The sequence below is a fragment of the Pezoporus flaviventris genome, unplaced genomic scaffold (genome assembly GCF_033815535.1).
Source record: "Pezoporus flaviventris isolate CSIRO_AGI_PZ_B2104156 unplaced genomic scaffold, CSIRO_AGI_Pfla_v1 ptg000050l, whole genome shotgun sequence".
NCBI lineage: Eukaryota > Metazoa > Chordata > Aves > Psittaciformes > Psittacidae > Pezoporus > Pezoporus flaviventris.
This window is the reverse complement of record NW_026892598.1, coordinates 4,213,837-4,233,728: the sequence shown is the minus strand read 5'-3', so window position 1 is coordinate 4,233,728 and position 19,892 is coordinate 4,213,837. Positions and strand designations below refer to the sequence as shown.

The following is a 19,892-nucleotide window of genomic DNA, read 5'->3' as shown; positions in this document are numbered from 1 at the left end:
GAAGGAAAAGGTAGTTAAACAACAGTTCTTAAAATATTTATTGTAAATTATAACTGCTGTGGGTTTATTGTGTGTTAATTGAGGAAAGGAGCAGGTTTGAATTCTCCACTGCAAACAAGAGAAAACAAAGTGTATTTTATGGATATGAACTGCAAAGTTTAAAACATATCCCGCACCATTAAAAAAGACAACTCTCCTGTGGGGTCTGCACTACTTACAGGCTGATCAGTGAGCAATCCTGCTTGTTTTCACAGGCGTGGCATGAGATGCCTCACAGTTTTGATTTTGCCTGTGCCTTGTTTTGAGGGCGTGAAGGGTTTAGCATAGTTTTACTGAACAATATCGAGAGTGTATGAAAAACATTTGGACAGCAGGGCATTGAATTCCTCCATAATTTTCTAGTGTCTGGGCACTTGCCTCAGGAATACTGCTGCACTCTGTGAATCCTTCTTTCTGTCACCTCCTTCTTTGCAGCACTGCCTTTTCATCCCCAATCTTTGGCATCTTTGGGCAGCTCTTGATCATTCACCTTACCCAGTCTCTGTAGTGTCAGAACTCCCATGGAATGGAGCAACTCTGTGGACACAAAAACTGCTGCTCAGACTTACAGAGGGAAGAGATACTTTCCTAAAAGCTTGAGAACATTTTCTGTGAAGTCTTCTAAGTGATATGCAGCAGGCCATGCTTGTTTGAGGGCAGTTAGTTCATCAGGGCTGTGGTGTGGCTGCAGGTCCAGCGACCTCCAAGAAGTTTGTTAGAGATTGTTGCGAGGTCTTAATACAAGAACAGTATAATAGATGTTACAAAACATGATAAGAGAAAAGGGAGAAGCTGCTGATGTGCAAGATGAAGAGTAGAGGTATGTGAGGCATGTGCAAGGACATAAGGGTGAAGCGATGGTGGGTGGAGTGCAAAGCGTACAGAGGTCTGAACCAGAGAAACAGACGCAGGTCCCAGGGCATGGGTGGGGAAGACTGGGGTAAATGAGAACAAAGTGAGCAAGAAGCACAGAAACAGAAGCATTGCAAGTCAAACTGTATGAAAGAAAGCAGCAGAAGATGGGCCAGTGCCAGAAGACAGCCTGTTGGGTAGCTAATGGCTAACAGCAGCAAATACATTGGGGCAGGCAGCAGATGAGGCAAGAAGAGTGGGAGAGCCCAGAACCAGAGGGACAGGCTGGCAGAGGGGATCCCCCCATCCCTCAAGTAACGGGAAAACAACAGGTTATGGTCTTCTGCTGGAATCAGAAACTTTCTTTGTTCAGTGGCCAGCTGTATTCTGTACAGGACCATGGAAAAGGTATCTCTCCCAATTAACAAATGTATCAGCTGAAGGGATAACCTTTGGCATTAGGTCATTGAGGTGAATTTCCTTCGGTTGGACTGTAATAGCTAATCCAATGCCTCAATTTTGCAGGGCTGTTTTGGCGTTGAGGGTGGCTGTTGTGTGAAATACAAACCCAAAGGTATTGATTTGGGCTCAAAATAGTGGGGAAGGAAGTGCATTAAAAAAAATGGGGAGTGGGGACCTGCTATAGTCCAGATTAAAACGAGGCAATAGCACACAAGGGCCACTGTTCCTGGTTACTGCTCCTGTTGGTGCATGGCTCAGTTATTTGAAAGATGAGATGCAACTGAACGAGCCCAACAGGCAAGTTTTACACAGTGACAAAGGCTCAATTTTGCAGTCTTGATGGCCATCCAGCCTCAATGCGCCAAAACCTTTAAGTATGTGTTTAACATACCTAGGAACACGGGATTAATCCTATTGACTGTAATGGGGTTAACTACGTACGCACAGCGTGGTGATATTGATAGCCTCAACTGAACCATGCAGTGACGTGCGGGTCTAAACGAGGACGATTTGTCAGGAACCCATTGGTTTTTGGTCGTACTTTTTTTTTTTTCTTTTACGTGCCAGAGGCTTTCCAGACTGGACGTCTTCTCCCGAACTGTTTAGCACTTAGATTTCTCTCAAGAGCCGATCCACTCTAACACTGCATACTTCAGTGACACCCCATTTCCTCATCCTTCTCCTGCCACAGTGGTGAAAAAGTATTTGTGGGTTTGGTGTTTTTCGCCCCCCTGTCGCCGCTCCCGCCGGGAGCCGCCAGCCCCGTACCGACTGTGGCCCCTGCTTTCGGCAGCCCCACGCCGCTGTCCTGCACCCAGCCTCGGACGGGGAGCGCTGGGGGCTGCCGACGCCGTGCCGTGTGTGCAACGCGTCCGTCAGGCCGTGCCGTTATCACTGCTCCCCGGCGATCCCCTGGCCCGGACCCCATCCAGCACTATCGCCAACCCCGGGCCCCGGGACTTCAGTTGCCGCTGCTCGGCTGCCTGCCGTCGCGATCCCCGCAGGCTGCTTGCTTCAGCAGATGGGGAGGGGGCAGCCCGCTGTTCCCCGGGCTGCCCACCCCGCTGGAGCCGCCCTCCCAGGAGCGGCTTCCCCGGGGGGGGAGAACCACCTCCCCTAGCCCGGCCCGCCCTCAGGCGCGCCCCGTAAGTACGGGCGGTGGCGGGCGGCCGACGGAGCAGAGCTGCCGATGGGTGCGCAGGGGCTGTACGTGGGGCGCAGGGCCGCCGCCCTGCTGGCCGCGCTGCTGCTGGCGCTGCTGGCCGCGCTGCTAGCGCTCGCCGCCCTCTACGGGCGCTGCCGGCAGGAGGAGCCGCCGTCGCCGCGGCCGCCGCGCCCGTCGCCCACCGCCCCCAGCCTCACCGCGCCGCAGGAGCAAGCTCACGCTGCCGCGTCCGGCCGCCGCCTGCCGCGAAACCTCCTGCCGCTGCACTACGACCTTGAGCTGTGGCCGCGAGTGCGGCCGGGCCAGGCGGGACCGTTCGCATTCAGCGGGCAGGTGAACATCACGGTGCACTGCCTGCACGACACGGACGCGGCGGTGCTGCACAGCTCCGGCCTGCGGAGTCGCGGAGCCGCCGTCGTGCGCGGCCCCTTGTCCGAGGCAGGCGCCGTCATGGAGGTGGCGGGGCTGCGGCTGGATGCAGAGGGCGAGGTGGCGGTGCTGGAGCTGCGCGGCCGCCTGCGGGCCGGGCGCCGCTACGTGCTGCAGCTGGGCTTCCAGGGCCGCCTGGAGGAGGACCTCGACGGGCTCTTCCTTACCCGGTACACCGACCGGGGACTGAGCAGGTAGGCTGCGGCGGCCGCCCGGGCACCCCGCGCCCCTCCGTCGACGGCACGGGCGGTGTCTCGGCTCCGCTGCAGGGCCACCCGTGGCGTGGAGGGGTCGGACAAGACCCTGGGAGCTGCTGCGTGTCCAGTGGTGCCGGGGCTGAGCGGCACTCGCTGCCTTGGGTGGCGAGAGATGGATACTCCACACGGCGGGGCTGCCCCGTATGGGGCAAGGGCTGTGCACAGTCCGCACCGTCTCCCCGGGGGTGCACATCGCAGGCTGCAAAGGTCAGATTACCTGTCAGCGCTGTGCACTGAGAGCACCAGCAAGGTTGCCCTGGCTTTCCTCCAGCAGCCGAGTTTATTCACAACGCCGGCTTGGAAAGACCCCTGCTGAGATGGTTTGTGGAGACCTCCTTGTTTGGAGGGGCCGTTGAGGAGCTGCTGCTCAGAAGTTAGTCTGGAGGGTTTACTGAGGGCCTTTCAGCCAGAGGTCTGTCTTTGGCAGAGGAAAGAGTATCTTCACTGGGAAGCAACGTTTTCTAGTCATTCTTTCTGTGTCTTTGATGGGCAGCAACACCCTGTTCCTGGGAACCGCAGTCCAGCTGAGAGTCTTGCCCCACACATGGCAGTGTAGCAGTGACAGCTTGTTATCTCCTCTGTGTCTGTGGGGAGCACGTCTTTATCTAAACCCCAGCATTTCAGATGTGTGTTTGGGCATGAGTTGACCACATGCAGTTTGAGAAGTATGGTAGAGTAGGATGGTGGCTGCTTTAGGCAGTCTGGACTTGGTAGGTGCTATTGTACATGAAGTTGTTTAGCTGTAATCAACCAACCAATCATTTCCTTAGTGAGTGCTATTAGGATGCTTTCCTTTTCTTTTGAACTGCAGAATCAGCACTGGGGTACTGTGAGTTTACCAATCATTTAAAACATATTTTCACCCTCGGAATAATGTTTCCTTGTTAATTTTTCTTTATTGGTAATATTCTCAAGGTGAATTGCATTATAAACTTCTGGATGTGAAACTTGGCAAAGAAAAGTGATACTTAAGATTATGATTTAAATATTTCCAGTAGAAGACAGGATGTTTAGAGAAGAGGCAGATAAATTGCTTATTTTAAAATTATTTCCTTTTAATAATTAAAGGTGTAGTGAATAGTTGAGGAACAGCAATCAGTGAATCAAAAGGAAAATGACTTAAAATTCACATGTTCTTGCCTCCCAGCCTATCAATGAATCCACTAAAATAAACTGTATCTCGGCAGTTCATAGATTACTTTTTCAAGCAGGAATTATTCAGTTACCTGCAAGATCCATATATATAAGTCCCTGTATGAGCCATAATAATAGGAAACCAAGAATAATAGTTTTTATTGAGGTGGAGGAGGACTGTGTTTTTTATTCAATGAGTTGGCTTTTCATGTGCCAGCACCTGTGTAAATCTTCACTGACAGCACTGTCTGCCACATCTGGAAAGTTTAACTTATGCAGACATTGTTTTTTTTTTAAGGAAAAGGATGTAAGTTGGTTAGCCCAATTGAAAAATGCAGTATGGTAATAAGTATATTTAGGAAATATATTCTGGTTTTCTTCAGTTTCTATTTATTCATTTACTGACTGTTATTCAGAGGATTTTTTGTGCAACTTTTGAACCAAGGAAAATCCAGAACTTATTGTGTAATTTACATGATTAAAAAAAAAATCCAAATAAGTAAGAAAGGAACAAGCACTAAGCTACTTAATACTGTGTCAGTGTGCTCTCTGGTGCTGCATTCATGCAATCAAGTCCTATCTAAGAAACAGTGAATTAGACTATAATGTTTTTTGGTTCAGACTTGAGGATCTGAAAAAACAACTTGAGGATCTGAAAAAACAACAACGAAAGCGATTGTCTGCTGTGCTGCCACAGTAGAAAATAAGAGGGAAACACTTTTAAATCATTAAAATAATGTGTATATTTCAGTTTCCAATTGTTTAGAGGATTTATGACAATTGTTCCGTTTCATTCTTAGCTCATAATGAAGCACTAATTAAATGTGAGACTGCAGTCTGGCTAAAGAGGTGTCAGTGGTGTTCAGCCACTGAAATAAATCAAAGGAAAGCCACTGACTCCAGATGTAATGTATTGTTTTGGTTACTTGTTACTGCCCACATTCCTGATATTCTTGAATAGATTTTTAATATCTTTTCTGCTTTGAAAAGTCTTTCTCTGAATCAGGAGTATGCAACAGTATCTTGTTACCTTTTCCTTCACTAAGAATTAAGTCATCACTTTACCAGCCATTTCCTAATCTGATGGGGTCCAGTTACAGGGAAGGGGTTTTGCCTTCCTGTTTTATGGAAGAGGTGTGTTTTGAGGAATACTGTCTGTAAGCTCTAGCGAGCTTTTAATGATGGAAAAAGTTGGGTTCTAATGGATTACAGAGATCAGAAGCCACTTACAAACATTCAGTGCCCTTCAGCTCTCAGTACAAAGCTAGTTACTGTCCTGTGAGGAAACCAGGATCTCCAGCTGATTGTCCTGTAGCTCTTTTCAAGTGACTTGCACCTGGCTCCATCAGACCTTTGGGATCTGGTTCCTATGACAGCTTCTGACTGCAGCACCTAAGTGAAACCACCAGCTCTAACGGATAATGTGCTGCTTGTCTGTGGTCATAAATACTCCTGTATCTCCTGCGTGCACTAGAAGTCTCAGCGTTTCTTTTTGTAATTGGTGCTTGTGAAACCACTGGATGCCTCATGTTTCAGAACAGTTTAAGCAGAGGAGGGCAAGCTTTCAATAGACAGTTGGTCCTAAAGGGAAGCAAAGTCCCTGGAATGTTTGTTCCATCTGGCACAGGCTTTTTATCTTGGTCAGGTATCGCGATGGTTCTTGACACACTGGCAGAGTTACCAAGTTGATGAAAAGTACTGTTCCCTCTCCTCTTTCCAAGCTGGAGCTGGAACACGCCAACAAGGTGGTGTGGGAAGGCTGCGGAGACAGCTATTTTCAGAAGTGCTAACGTCACCTTTGTGGAAAACAGGATAAACCAAAGCCCAAACTTCACTGATTTTCCAGCACGGAAGTTGTTTTTTATCAGTTTGATCATTGATAACTGCAGATGATTTTACTGTGGTTAACAGTTTGTACTGTGCACCTGATCAGGTCTGAGACACAAAAGAAAACTCTGAAAAATGGGAGCACTCTTTATGCATAGTGCACAGCCCATGTCTGCAGTGGTTGGAGGACTGAAGGAAGTAAAGAAGGAGGATGCTCCCACTTCACCAGCACTATAAATTTGAATGCTTTCCTGTTGAAATGGGGAATCTGTACTCTACATACAGCTGGAAGAGTCCATGCCAGGATCTGTGTAGGCAGAAAGATACAGAAACCACCTCTGCCCTTCTTCTCTAGCAGCGCGAGCTCAAACATACATGATGCGGGAGGTTTGTTGTAGCATCATTCTGCATACAAATCTTGTACTGCTGTGAGTAACCTTGTATATGCTACTCTAGGGTTAGAGTATTCATGTGGTGTGTACAGTAAAGTGCATGCTGTATGTCACTGTTCACAGCAGTGTTTCAAAATCTGTTGAGAATCTTGCTCAGTAACCACTCTGCACATGTCCTATGCAACTTGTATAAAATACTTGCCTGGATAGGGCTGGTGTTAGCAGGCATCCCAAAATGTAATCAAACACAGTTTTTGTGATGATTTTTATCAGCTGCTTCAGCACCAATTACTAGAATGAGGGCAAAGAGAATTAGAACAGCATCAATACGGTTATTCTGCAACCTTCTTCAATCTTCTGAAACACTTCTGTTTTGTACGAATTGGTGGGTAAGAACACCAAAGGCACAGACCAGAGCAAGTAACAGGTTCGGTGTTTTCTTGAGCTGCATATTCGTGCTGAGCGCTGTTCACCTGAAAAACAGGCTGGGTGTTGAGGACAGAACAGGATTCTTTCCGCTCACTGTGAAAATCCCTTACTTTGAGCCACTTCAGGGTTGGTTTGACAGTTTAATGCTTCGTATTTTTAAAGTGGAAGAAATCAGTTATACGAGATATTAACACAAATACCCATTATGCTATCAGTATCACAATAACATTATGTCACTGAGAAGGCATTTTTTAGAAGAATAACCTTTTTTTGCATCAACATAAAACATTTCTTCAATAATTAAGCTTTTTTTTAAATCAACTGAAACAGTGTCCAGTTGGTGTTAATGTCCTGTACAGGATGCATTCCTCCTCTTCCTGTGCTTGTTTTTAGACACTAACTTAAAAACAAACAAAAAACCCATTTAGTGTAAATTGTCAAATATGTAGGCTAACAGATCCTGTTATCTGTTTGCTTCTCGTTTTTTAAAAGTATTCTGGCTTCAATTTTGTTTTACTAGGGGAAGGAGACATCATATGATACTTATGAAAGAAGAAAATTAAATATATGCACGAAACTGTAGGCTTAAGAGAAGACTTTATATATCTGCTTAGGCAGTGTTAGGCTTTAGAAAAAAATAATTTCCTTTTGAGTAATTTATTTTGTTACAATATTTCAGTGTGGAAAAAAGTTTGCAAGTAATTCATTTTATGCTAACACCTTCACCTCGAAAAAAAAAAAACCCACAACAATACAACTAAGAAAAAAGTCCCAACAATGACTCATTCTGACAAATTATATGAGATAACGTGTGTTTGAAACACCAGTGATCTGTGTAAGATGCAAGAAACATTCCCATTTTCCCTTTCTATTTGGAGTCCTGCTGAAAAATAACATTTAGTCCCTCTTAATGTTTCTTTCTTATCATGATGTTTTTGCCCAATATATGCTATTTGGTATTCTTGAACAAGAATTTCTTGTGGGCAGATTTGCACCAGTGTCTGCACCCGTTTCTGCTGGTACAGAGCCTCCTGGGTCAGGAAACTGCACAGTATGGGGTAATCTGCAATTGTGGGGTTGCTCAGTGTTTCCTAGAACTAATGGCTGCACAAAAGCACACTCGGCTGCACAGGAAGAAAGAGATAGGGTATTTTCAGCGGGTGATTCCCTCAGTGAAGTGACCGATTGCTTTTGCTGCTCCTGTGCAGCCCTGGCAGAAGTTCCAGACACTTCCTGTTGTTGGACAGGGTGAAGGAGGAGAGGAGGTGATACTGCTGTCTCAGGTATGCAGCTGGTGGCTGGCACAGTTGACTCTGCAGGGAATCAAGTCCATAAAGAAAATCTTCCTGCGCTGACAGGCAGGAGGCAAATACACTGTGCTGGCCATTCCTCACTTCAGAGTGGATATTGTTGTCCCAGTAGTCACCGTGTATGTGTTCAACGTGTTCTTTGAATTGTCATTAAGTTGTGTTATGGTACAGTATCAGAGACGTCTGTTAAATGCAAAATGTACCGTGTTTTGAGAATACTGTGTTTTTGCAGTTGTCTTGTTGATACTGTGTTCCCAAACATCAGCAATGAGGATGATGTAGTGTGGATTAGTTGCAGGGCTTTCAGCACTGAGTTGATTAGATCAGCTTTGATCAGGGCTAGATAGCACAGCTATTAAAATGGTAATAGCCAAACATCTTGCAAAAGAAAAGGCTCCTAGAGCTGTCATTTGGAACTCAGTGAAAAACACTGCTGACAGATGGAACCTTAGGTTTCAGATATGGTTAAGTGCTACAGATCACAATCAGCTGCAGTCATGCTGTGCTTGTAGGGTAGATCAGACTTGTTACTCCACAGTGTAGTGCAGTGCTGACTATTACACATTGTTACTTCGTGTATGGGTGTTGTCCTGATGGCTTCTGGCTCATTTGGGATGGCTCTGTGCTAAACATAAGCCTTTGTGGACCTGGTGTGAATATATTTTCAAGGAACATCTCAACTACAGCTGAAAAATACTAGCCTTGTGATAGTATTGAGGTCATTGAAACAGGAGATTATGCCATTCTGGCATGCTCAGCTGCTGGCTACTACTTGCTGTCAGGTATGGAGCTTTGAGACCCACTGCATGTGTATTTTTCCTAATTCCTAGTACAGATATCCTATTGTGAAGAGCCCAACTTTGGCCGTGGGACACAGTCATTTATCTTTTGATTCCAGCCAGTGGATGTTGCAAGAGAAGAGTCAGAGATCACTCAGTAGTAGGTAGTTAGATCTGGTAGGTAGTTTATTGAGTTCTAATCAGTAAATTTAAGTATGTAAAATATTTAACAGGTACAGATGGACTGGTGATATTAACTACACTTAAAGTTAGTATGGGATACAGAAAATATTGAATGAATACTATATGTAGCTTAAATGTTATATGCCTGCAGAAAATGCCACTTACCAACCCACTAATGCCTGGTGTCAGGAAAGGGATCTCTCAGCCTCCGGGGTAACCTGGAAGGATGTCCCTGTACAAGGGGAGATCACCACTGTGCTACAGATGAAGAGCTCAATGGACCCTGTTGGCTGCCCATATTTATAGTCTGAAGTGGTTGATTTGTAGTTGGATTTTCTGCTGTTAATGCAGTTTTGGCTGTTCATCAGCCCAGTCTCCAGCCACACCTGTTTTTTGGATTTGGTGCCAAGTTCTCATTGATAGCCTCACACAATAGGATTAACTTTGGTTTGGCTTGGTTGCTGAGCATCTGCCTGGACCCAAGTTCAGTTAGTTCAAACAGGAGGACTGCATCCAGCACTGTGTGTCACAGAGCTCTGCTCTGAGTGAGGCAAAGTGCCAGAGCACAAGGTAGAAAAGAGTCCTCTTGAATATTTTCCTGGGCTTGCCAGGGCACTGGGTCAGCATTGGTGCTGTTCTCACTGAGGTTCTTTATGTGATCTGAGAAAAGTGTGCAAGTACTGGTATACGGAGTTACCTAACAGTTATTACAATTTTTTTATTAAAATGCCCTATTAAAATAAGAGTACGTGCATTAGAGAGAGGAGCAGGTGTACAGAGAGATCCTGATTATGAAATTAAAGATGGGCATTGTATCATTTTTGAGCACTAGCCTGTTGTGTGCAAAACTTTCATTAATCAACTCTGTCTTAATAAACAAACTAGAAAAGTTCAAATATTTAACATTTGGTATCTGGAAAAGGCTGGTGAGGAAAAAAAAAAAAAAGTCCTAATTAGAAAAGGCTGCTTTTCCCTAGAAGCATCCAAACTGATCTGTCTGTTGGGCATGGCAATTTCATCAGGGACTTAAATAATAACCACACCTTTTCCAAATCTACATATCTGTGTGATTCACTTCTTGCATTTCCTGATTTCATGTTTTTATGCACTTTATGATTTTTATCAGCACTAGCATGCTGGATTAATCATACTTTTATTTTTAACACAGTATGCTGATTGCCTCCCAGCTGGAACCAACGTATGCCAGGACGGTTTATCCATGTTTTGATGAACCTGCCATGAAAGCCACGTTTAATATCAGAATTGTCCATGACCCTAGCTATGTGGCTCTTTCCAACATGCCTGCTATTGGTAAGTAAAAAGCAAGTAGACATGTTTTGTTTTTTGTTTTTTTGTTTTTTGTGTTTTTTTTCCTAAACTACTTTTACAAGGGGTGTAGTTTGTCTATATATATATATATATATATATATCTGTAACAGATTATACCATCTGATACAGCAGCGTTCTGTTGTCCATGTGCTAACACCTTGAAAACGCACAGAAAATCTGTGCTTGTGAACTTAAAAAAATTTAGAAACAGTTATTCCTAATTAATGTCTCTGATGGCAGTAATGCCATAGTTTTCCAGTTGTGATGTGCTCTCCTCTGATAGCTGGAGGCTGCACGGGGTTTGATTCCTGGCATTTACTGCTTAGTCAGTGTGTCTGTCTTACTGCATGACATCTGCTTAAAACAAAATAGCAGTCCCAGTATGCAAAGCCTATAATTGTGGTATTAAGGGATTCATTTCATTCTAAGTAGATTTTAAGATGTATTTACAACATACAAAGAATTGTTTTACCAGGTAGGGACACTTTAGCTTCCTGGGTATCTGCAAAATAAAAATGAGAAGACTTTCAGGCTCTGGAGATGTTCCTTATATCCCTTGCTGGAATCTCATGTGGGATGCATGGGGAGTATAAGATTCCAAACGAATTCTGTAAATTAGTGTTCTTAGAGAAATCTCATGGATCTCTTGCCTCCTTTTTAATTGCTTTTTTCTGCAGTTTAGTGCTATGAATCTCTATTTTTCCCCTAAATAATTTTCAGCCATAGCAAGGAAGTTTTATGAGATTTGCATGGAAGCTATGTAACTTAGGAATCACAATAGGTGGGATGTCTGTGAGAACTGTTTGAAGCATTTGTTTCCTCTGGGAATCTTGTCCATGTCCACCTTACTCAGAAGGAAAGTATCTGATAAAGTATTTCATAATTCTTGGGCACACATGACCTATATTTCAGTCACAATAGATCATATGATCTATGCAGCAGAGAGGTATGCAGCATGGGATAAATTGTCTACAGTTTGCCCACATCCTCAAACTGATGCAGTTTGATATCCTTCCAAGACTTCAGTTAAGAAGCTCAAGAGTGGATTTTTGGCCTTTGCATGGAAGGTCACGACTCTGATATGTGGCAGTAGCTATGAGTCTGGCTGCTTGCCTTCTACCAGAAACATGTGGAGTTAGTGCAGAAATAAAGTATATCAAAGAGAGATATTAAAAAAACGTGCAGAAAACACAAAATTCCTTGTTTATTGTGGAAGAGCAATGGTTTGAATCTGTCTGATATTTTTTCTAGATGTATCAGAAATGAAGGATGAAAATGGAAGTCTGTGGACTGTTACCAAATTTAACACTTCGCTGAAAATGTCAACTTACTTGACTGCTTTTGTGATTTGTGATTTTGATTATGTCACCAGAACCGAGCGGGGAAACAAGGTAAATATAAGGCTGTGTAACACATTACAGCAGTTAACAACAGAAGCTGGCTCTGTAGTGCATCATGTGCTGTATAGACAATATAAAAGAAATTAACTATGCTTTCCTTTCCAAGACTTATTTGCTTACGTAGCAAAACTGCTAATATTTATCCTGCAGATATTTCTGCAGAAAGCTTTCCTTTAGGATAATTAGTTTTTTGCCCTGTTCTGTTAGTTTCATACAATTCCACAAGTAGGTTTGGGCTCTGTATGTTAAAACTTAAGGAGCATCTATTCTGCAGAAAGTACTGGTTGTAATTCAGGGTCTGCTTATCTTCTTAGTTGTCTTAGTTGTAAAAAGTTATCCGAAGTTCAATGCCTTGTTCTTCAAGGCCCTTTGAGGAGCAGTCTCATGACATTATTAGGAGCAATACTGTGCTACAAGCATTTTGTATGTAGTATTTTAACCTTTTATTCTTCAGTGGACACTTAGACTCCAAAACTGACTGTTTTGTGTTTGAAGCTTCTTAATCAGTGAGTATTCAGTTTTGCTCTTACACTACAGTGGCCAAAGCTTCTTGAGGAAAGCCGTAAAAAAATCTACTCCATTGGCACCAGGTATTCCACTTTCCTTCTTTTGCTGAAAGTCAATAGGGAAAGGATGTATCAAGTTGTTCCAAAATAAGAATAAAGCTATTAAGGCTAGCATATACTTGCTGTTGTTAATAAATGAGAGCACAGTGTTAATTTCATGGTTAGTTCACTATCATCCTACTGAGGAATGGTGGGACAGGGTGAGAGGGCAGTGTGAAGGTGACCATAGCACATTATTAGCTCCTCTTTAAAGTGAAGATTTGGCTTGGTATGTCATACCTGCTATCCCCTGTATAGAACGTGCTGGATGCCTAGGCTCTCAGTGGTGCCTTTTTCTTGGGCTGATCTATAGTGACAGGAGTTAGCAAATCATAGCATTCAAGCAAGTGTTTCTCAGATGGAAAACTGAACTCTTCCTTTTGTGAGATAAAGGGGAGAGGGCATTTTGCTCCTTGGTTTTTCAGACAGAGATGGTCAGTTTGTGCTTCCGCAGTACTTGTGTGAGCATGTTTATGCTGTTTTGTCATTTCTGGTAAGTAATTCATAAGCTGAAATACCAGTACTGTAACTCAAAACTCATACTAGGATTAGGATATTTAGTTGTCCATTGTATTTAGGTTTTGCTAGGATTAGGATAGTTAGCTGTCCACTGTGTTTAGGTTTTGCAAAATGAAGTGATCTGGTCTTTGAATCTCCTCTGAAGCCTTGGCTGAAAAGAGAGGCTTAGAGGCAGAGGATACTCTACGGACTGAATATGCTTTATTTTTTCCCTTGTAAATCAAACCCTGATGCTTTCCAACTGTGCTGTTAGGGTTTGGCTGTGCAGCTTCTTGTGAGACCATGTATTGCATTTGGATGCAAGAAATGCAGGGGTGCTTGAGCTGCTAGGCACCTAGGGGATCTCACATCCGGAAGTACATGATGGAGAGAGACATAAACCTTTTCTCAGTGTACTCCATTACCGTGGGCAAGCAGCTGCCCTTTTCAGTACCATGACAAAGCAAATGAAGATGGGAGGAGAAAGCTTTGCTTGCTGCTGCTGGCTTCATTACTCAGAGGTACAGATGTCATCTGCTCACATGCTGCCTGCTCTCTCCATCAACAATGGGAGGCCAGTGGTCTGTTTCAGGCTGTGAAATTTCGAGAAATGTGTATGCTTGGACTGCAAACGCTGTCTGAACATCCATTTCTCTTCAGGGAATGACTGGGAAGGTTTGTCACCCTGACTCACTGGATGGAAAACACTGGCTTAAGATATGTGATTCTAAATAGTTTTACAGCATTTCCCATTTAATAAAAGAAAAACTAGGAGTCCATTTGTTCCAGCAGCTTATAGTTGGATTCAAATCTTGGCCCTTTTGACGTACTGGAAATCTCCTAGATTTTAGCAGGATTAGGCTCTGTGCCCCATTTTGTTAGGTCTAGCAAAACTTGAGTTGGGATCTTTTTCATTAAAAACTTCATTGTATGGTGTGTTGTGGGGAGACAGCATTTTCAAATAATGACTTACGGAAGAGAAGAAAATTAAAACATGAGGGATGTCTAAAATAATGCTTCCTTGTTGTATTGCAGATACGTATTTGGGCTCGGAAAGAGGCAGTTAAAAATGGGTATGTTGACTATGCTTTAAATATCACAGGCCCAATATTTTCATTTCTGGAAGACTTACTTAACGTCAGCTATCCTCTGCCAAAGACAGGTGAGATTACTTATTTTCTTAAATGGACTAGAAATGCCTGCTGGTGGTGTATAGTTCACAGAGGCAATGCATTCTTTTGCAGTATTCTCTTTCTATGGCTTACCACATTCATGGAAAAAAAAGCCACCTAAGCTCTCCCACTGAATTGTCCTTTCCATATCATGGCTCTTATTTACTCCTAAATTAGAACTCTTACCTTCATATCACACTCATTCTTTTAAACCATCATTTCCTAATAGAGGGGCTGATAGACTACAAAGAGGATAGAAAAGAGTTGTTCAGTTACATGACTATTTCTGGGATGTATAGACCATACCAGGCAAGTGTTGTAGTCCTTATGTCCTCCTAGGAAATCTGTGCTTGCTATAACCCATGTCCCCCCAAAGCATTCCTTGCTTTCTTCAGTATGTTCTTGTTTTACCTGTGAATTGGCTGCATGTTCCTGCACATTCCTCCTCAGAAAAACCACTCCAGCAGGAAAATGTGTTTCTATTTAAAATGGTCATCAGGTATGTCAAATCAAGCTTCAGTCTAGAAAAAAAGGGTGCCATTATGTGGTTTATGTAGTTCTACTGTATAGTTTGTCTTCTACTTGTACTTGGATTTGCAAGGGCTTCGGGATGAATATTATGGGGAAACATGCTCCTTTATACAAATCGGTAGAATATTGAGAGCACAGAGGCAGTTCTTATTTAAAATGAGGTTTGGACCTGCCCATGATCTTAGCAGATAGAAGGACTTTGGGGGAAGAATTTCCCTCCTTTCATTTTTGCTGGTTTGTCAGACCTGCATCTTGGCACTTGAAATAAAATAAATTTTCATCTGTGTAAATATAGTAACTCCCAGTGTGTATAGAGTAACTTGCATAATTACTCACTACGTTTTTTACGGAAAATGTAATATATGCAGTCATCACTTTAGATTTTATTATCTTAGAAATCATGGAAGCTGTTCAAGGGCTGTAGACAATTCTGCTCCATGCTTGTATTCCTCTCTGTAGCAGCAGTGTCAATACATTAATTAATTAGTATAAAAGTCTTACAAAATTGAAGTAGAAGAAATTCTTGCAGGGTTCTTGTAAGGTAAGATTTCACTTTCTCAGAGTGCTGTAAAACCATTACAGTCCCACTGTAATGTCATGCAATACAAACTGGATTTCCCACAGACTTTTCTTTGAAGTTCTGCTTAAACGTCCACAGGATCAGATCAACCAAAATAGCTACTTGTGGATACTTCTTTTCCAAACTCAAACTATGAAATTAAGGATTATTTAAGGGTTTGTTTTCTTCTGATTTTAATGCAGTTATAAGTGATCTCTCTTCCCCCAAGCTGGTTAGATGGGGGCTGCCCCACTGAAAAGGAAATACATTTTTAGGTAAGCCTGAGGCAATAAGCCCCACTGAGATGCAGTCTAGCTTTGCTTGTGTTCAGCACCACCCTTACATTAGTTGCCTAGCTTTTGGACTGGAACTGGCTCATGGTCAGCTAGTTGGAGCTTGTGTCCGCTTCCAAAATGCATAAGTTTTCCAAATTTTGCTCTTTGCAGCTGAGTTTATACAGTATATCTTTCTTTGATGTTTCGTCCAGCCCTGACATTTGAACTGCAAAACTGTTCTTTGTGTGTAAGTCAGAAGGAGACTACAGAGGTAACAGCCATACTGTGGAAACAAAGAGAGGATGTTTCTAAGGCACCTTTCAGATAAGAGTGGAAAGGATCCCTCTACTGACAGAGCCAAAAGAGCAAGATTTATTTATTTATTTTTATCAGTTGCTAGGAAAGAATGTTAGAATCATAGAAACATAGAATAGTTAGGGTTGGAAAGGACCTTAAGATCATCTAGTTCCAACCCCCCGCCATGGGCAGGGACACCTCACACTACACTGTGTCACCCAAGGCTCTGTCCAACCTGGCCTTGAACACCGCCAGGCATGGAGCATTCACAACTTCCCTGGGCAACCCATTCCAGTGCCTCACCACCCTCACAGTAAAGATCTTCTTCCTTATATCTAACCTGAACTTCCCTGAAGTTTTAACCCATTACCCCTTGTCCTGTCACTACAGTCCCTAATGAATAGTCCCTCCCCAGCATCCCTATAGCCCCCCTTCAGATACTGGAAGGCTGCTATGAGGTCTCCATGCAGCCTTCTCTTCTCCAGGCTGAGCAGCCCCAGCTTTCACATCCTATCTTCATACAGGAGGTGCTCCAGTCCCTTGATTATCCTCATGGCCCTCCTCTGGACTTGTTCCAACAGTTCCATGTCCTTTTCATGTTGAGGACACCAGAACTGTACACAATATTCCAAGTGAAGTCTCACGAGAGCAGAGTAGAGGGGCAGGATCACTTCCTTCGACCTGCTGGTCATGCTCCTTTTGATGGAGCCCAGGATACGGTTGGCTTTCTGGGTGTGAGTGTACACTGAAACCGGCTCATGTTCATTTTCTCATTGACCAACACCCCCAAGTCTTCTCTCACAAAGATTTTGAACAAGACCAGTCCCAACACCGATCCCTGAGGGACACCACTCGTTACTGGTCTCCAGCCGGACATTGGGCCATTGACCACAACTCTGTGTGTGGCCATCCAGCCAGTTCTTTATCCATCGAGTGGTCCATCCATCAAATTGATGTCTCTCCAATTTAGAGACAAGGATGTTGTGTGGGACAGTGTCGAACGCTTTGCACAAGTCCAGGTAGATGACATCAACTGCTCTACCCCTGTCCATCAGTTCTGTAGCCCCATCATAGAAGGCCACCAAATTGGTCAGGCAGGATTTCCCCTTAGTGAAGCCATGCTGGCTGTCACCAAGCACCTTGTTGTTTTTCATGTGCGTTAGCATGCCTTCCAGGAGAATCTGCTCCAGGATTTTGCCAGGCACAGAGGTGAGACTGACTGGTCTGTAGTTCCCTGGGTCATCCATTTCCCCTTCTTGAAAATGGGGGTCATATTTCCCTTTCTTTGGTTGTTGGGAACTTTACCTGGCTGCAATGATTTTTCAAGTATGATGGCCAGTGTCTTAGCAACTTCATTCACCAGCTCTTTCAGGACTCGCAGATGGATTTCATCAGGTCGTATGGACCTGTGCATGTTCAGGTTCTTAAGATGGTATCGAACCAGATCCTTTCCTACAGTGGGCCCGAGGTCTTAATTCTCACAGTCCCTGCGTCTACCTTCCAAGACTTGGGTGGTGTGGTCAGAGCATTTGCCAGTGAAGACTGAGGCAAAGAAGTCATTCAGAATCTCAGCCTTCTCCAAATTCAGGGTAGCCAGCTCTCCTGATAGCTTCTGGAGAGGGCCCACATTGTCCCTAGTCTGTCTTTTAAGAAAGAGGTGAGTATGATCTTTCCCAAACACAGGAGAAACTTAAAACAGAAAAAGATTTCTGACAGCCAGAACTGAATATATTCTCTCCTAGCATTGGCAGAATACAGCCTTCGTTTTTGTTCAAAACATTTGGATGTGCAAGACACAGTACAGATCTGGGCTTCACGGGAATTTATTATAGGGCTTCGTGAAGGAGCAGCCATCATAGATGGAATGTACAACAAGAAGAAATTTCACAGACCACTTGCATGAGCGTTGCCATAATACCACAAAGAACCACTAAGATGTAGTATTCTATAATTGCACGCTGGACCAGAGTGAGCATTAAAATCATGTGAACATTTTACTCCTGAAAATTTTAAAAGTACGTTTTTTTTTTTTGTCTCTGACTCAATTTAGATCTGGTTGCACTGCCTGATTTTGGAGCAGGTGCTATGGAAAACTGGGGGCTAATGACTTTCCAAGAATCATCACTGATGTACCAACCGAGTGATAAATTCACAAGCAAAAAGGCAATGATTGCCATAATTGTGTCCCATGAGCTAGGACACCAGGCATGTGGTAAAATATTCTGTACATTTATTTGCCTCTGATGTTGTTTCCTTTTGGTTGCTGATGCTGTGGTCACTGATGATTAGAAGAGAAATAGTGACTTGACAACAGGGGGTATGAGCACTAGAGTACTGAGAGACTATTTGAATATATGTTCTGCTGATAAATCAACACTGAAAGCAGGTTCTGTCATATTACAGACTGCATACTGACTGTGCAGGACTCATTGATACCAAACTGTTAACAGACTACTTATTTTTTATCTTGCGCAGTACCTGAATGCCATTCTAGAAAATACTGTAGGGATGTAGGGGGGACACAGTGCTCTCTAAATACAATATACTTACTAAGTACTTCGGTGGGAGAATTAATGGAGTTCATAAGTGTTCTTTTGCAGTGGCAGTGCATGTCTGAATTCAAAAGGTATTTGTTTTTCTTTAAGAAACACCCTGTGATATGACAGAAGAAAATTAACATTTTACACTGTACCTTTTTCCAGTTTTCATAGAGATTTTCCAAATTTTTCTTACTGGGTTTGGAATAATAATGCAATTTCACTTATTTATTCACTATGCTTGTTACTGTTGTTTGCCAGAGCAACAACTGTTTGCACTTAGTCAACAAAGTTAGTGAAAGAGTTTAATTTCTCTAATGCACTTGTATACCTTTTTGACAAGGTCTGTAACTTTTTAGTCCTTTGGATGAGCAAAGTGTTATTATTGCAAAAATGGAACAAATGTCAGGACTTAATTAAACACTATTTAAAACCAAAGTTGTAGTTCAAGTTTTCAAGAATTAACAAATAAAATACAAATCCACAAGCGATCAGGTTTTTGTTAAATATGAACTGCCAAATATGAGTACATAGCAGCTGTAGTGGAAGTTTTATTGCTTGCCAGGATAGGGATTTGCTGATTTTGGAAATGGTTGTTTCCCCAGTTATGTTTATAGTTCCCTTGACAATTTTCTTTTGTTAAGAGCATGGAAAAATGTTTTTAGTATTGCTTGATAGAAGCCCTCTTTTAACCATAGTCTGATAATGATCTTTTAGATATTTACATTTTATTGGGAAGTATTTAAAATTAAATAGAGTAAGAGAATGACATTGATACTCATGGTATGAAATTAAAGAATAACTGCCCAGAATATCTGTCTTTTTCTAAGGTGCATCTTTTTCTACTCCATTTTCAATGTCTGAAGGAATATCCAACATTTTATTATATATTGAATAAAATTACTTCAGCATAGGTATGTGTGTTTAACCTGCAAAAATTAAAATAGCAGTCCAAAGAGATGTGGAGACATTTTTTTCTTTCTGCTTAAGTGGTTTGGAAATCTGGTTACAATGAACTGGTGGAATGATCTGTGGCTTAATGAGGGACTGGCGTCTTACTTTGAGTACCTGGGAGCTATCTTTGTTGAACCCAAGCTTTCACTGGTAAGTACTAACACTTACTGAAGTAAACTAAAGTAGCAAAGTTCCAGCATGTACAAAGAAAAGGAAGGTGCAGGAGATGGGATTTAATTAAACAATGGGATTAGCAATTTAACTCCCCTGGGAAGGACCAGCAGGTCATGATTGTTCCTTGGAGAGTCTCCATCTGCTGTGATCCCATTGAGCTCTTCTGCAGCTTGGCACAGAGGATGGCTAGACAGCTGTGATTCTGCAGTGACAAGGAATTGGAATTTTGTCCTAGGTCTGCCATGTAGCAAATCCAGCTTTCACTCCTGGGTCCTGTAGCTGATGGTTTGCCCCCTGACTGTC

General features: G+C 43.0%; 2 protein-coding genes across 3 annotated transcripts in view; both read left to right on the top strand.

Annotated features, from left to right (window-relative positions):
* The window catches only part of ARL14EPL (ADP ribosylation factor like GTPase 14 effector protein like), a 216,578-nt gene that overhangs the window by 161,208 nt on the left and 35,478 nt on the right, over positions 1 to 19,892 (top strand). The gene's annotated exons all lie outside the window — the stretch shown is intronic.
* Positions 2,543 to 19,892, top strand: part of LVRN (laeverin) — a 39,027-nt gene continuing 21,677 nt past the window's right edge. The window contains exons 1-6 of the mRNA XM_061468708.1: positions 2,543 to 3,141; positions 10,427 to 10,569; positions 11,839 to 11,978; positions 14,126 to 14,252; positions 17,975 to 18,129; positions 19,452 to 19,565. Of these exons, the coding sequence (XP_061324692.1) occupies positions 2,543 to 3,141; positions 10,427 to 10,569; positions 11,839 to 11,978; positions 14,126 to 14,252; positions 17,975 to 18,129; positions 19,452 to 19,565 (1,278 nt within the window). The remainder of the gene's footprint in view (positions 3,142 to 10,426; positions 10,570 to 11,838; positions 11,979 to 14,125; positions 14,253 to 17,974; positions 18,130 to 19,451; positions 19,566 to 19,892) is intronic.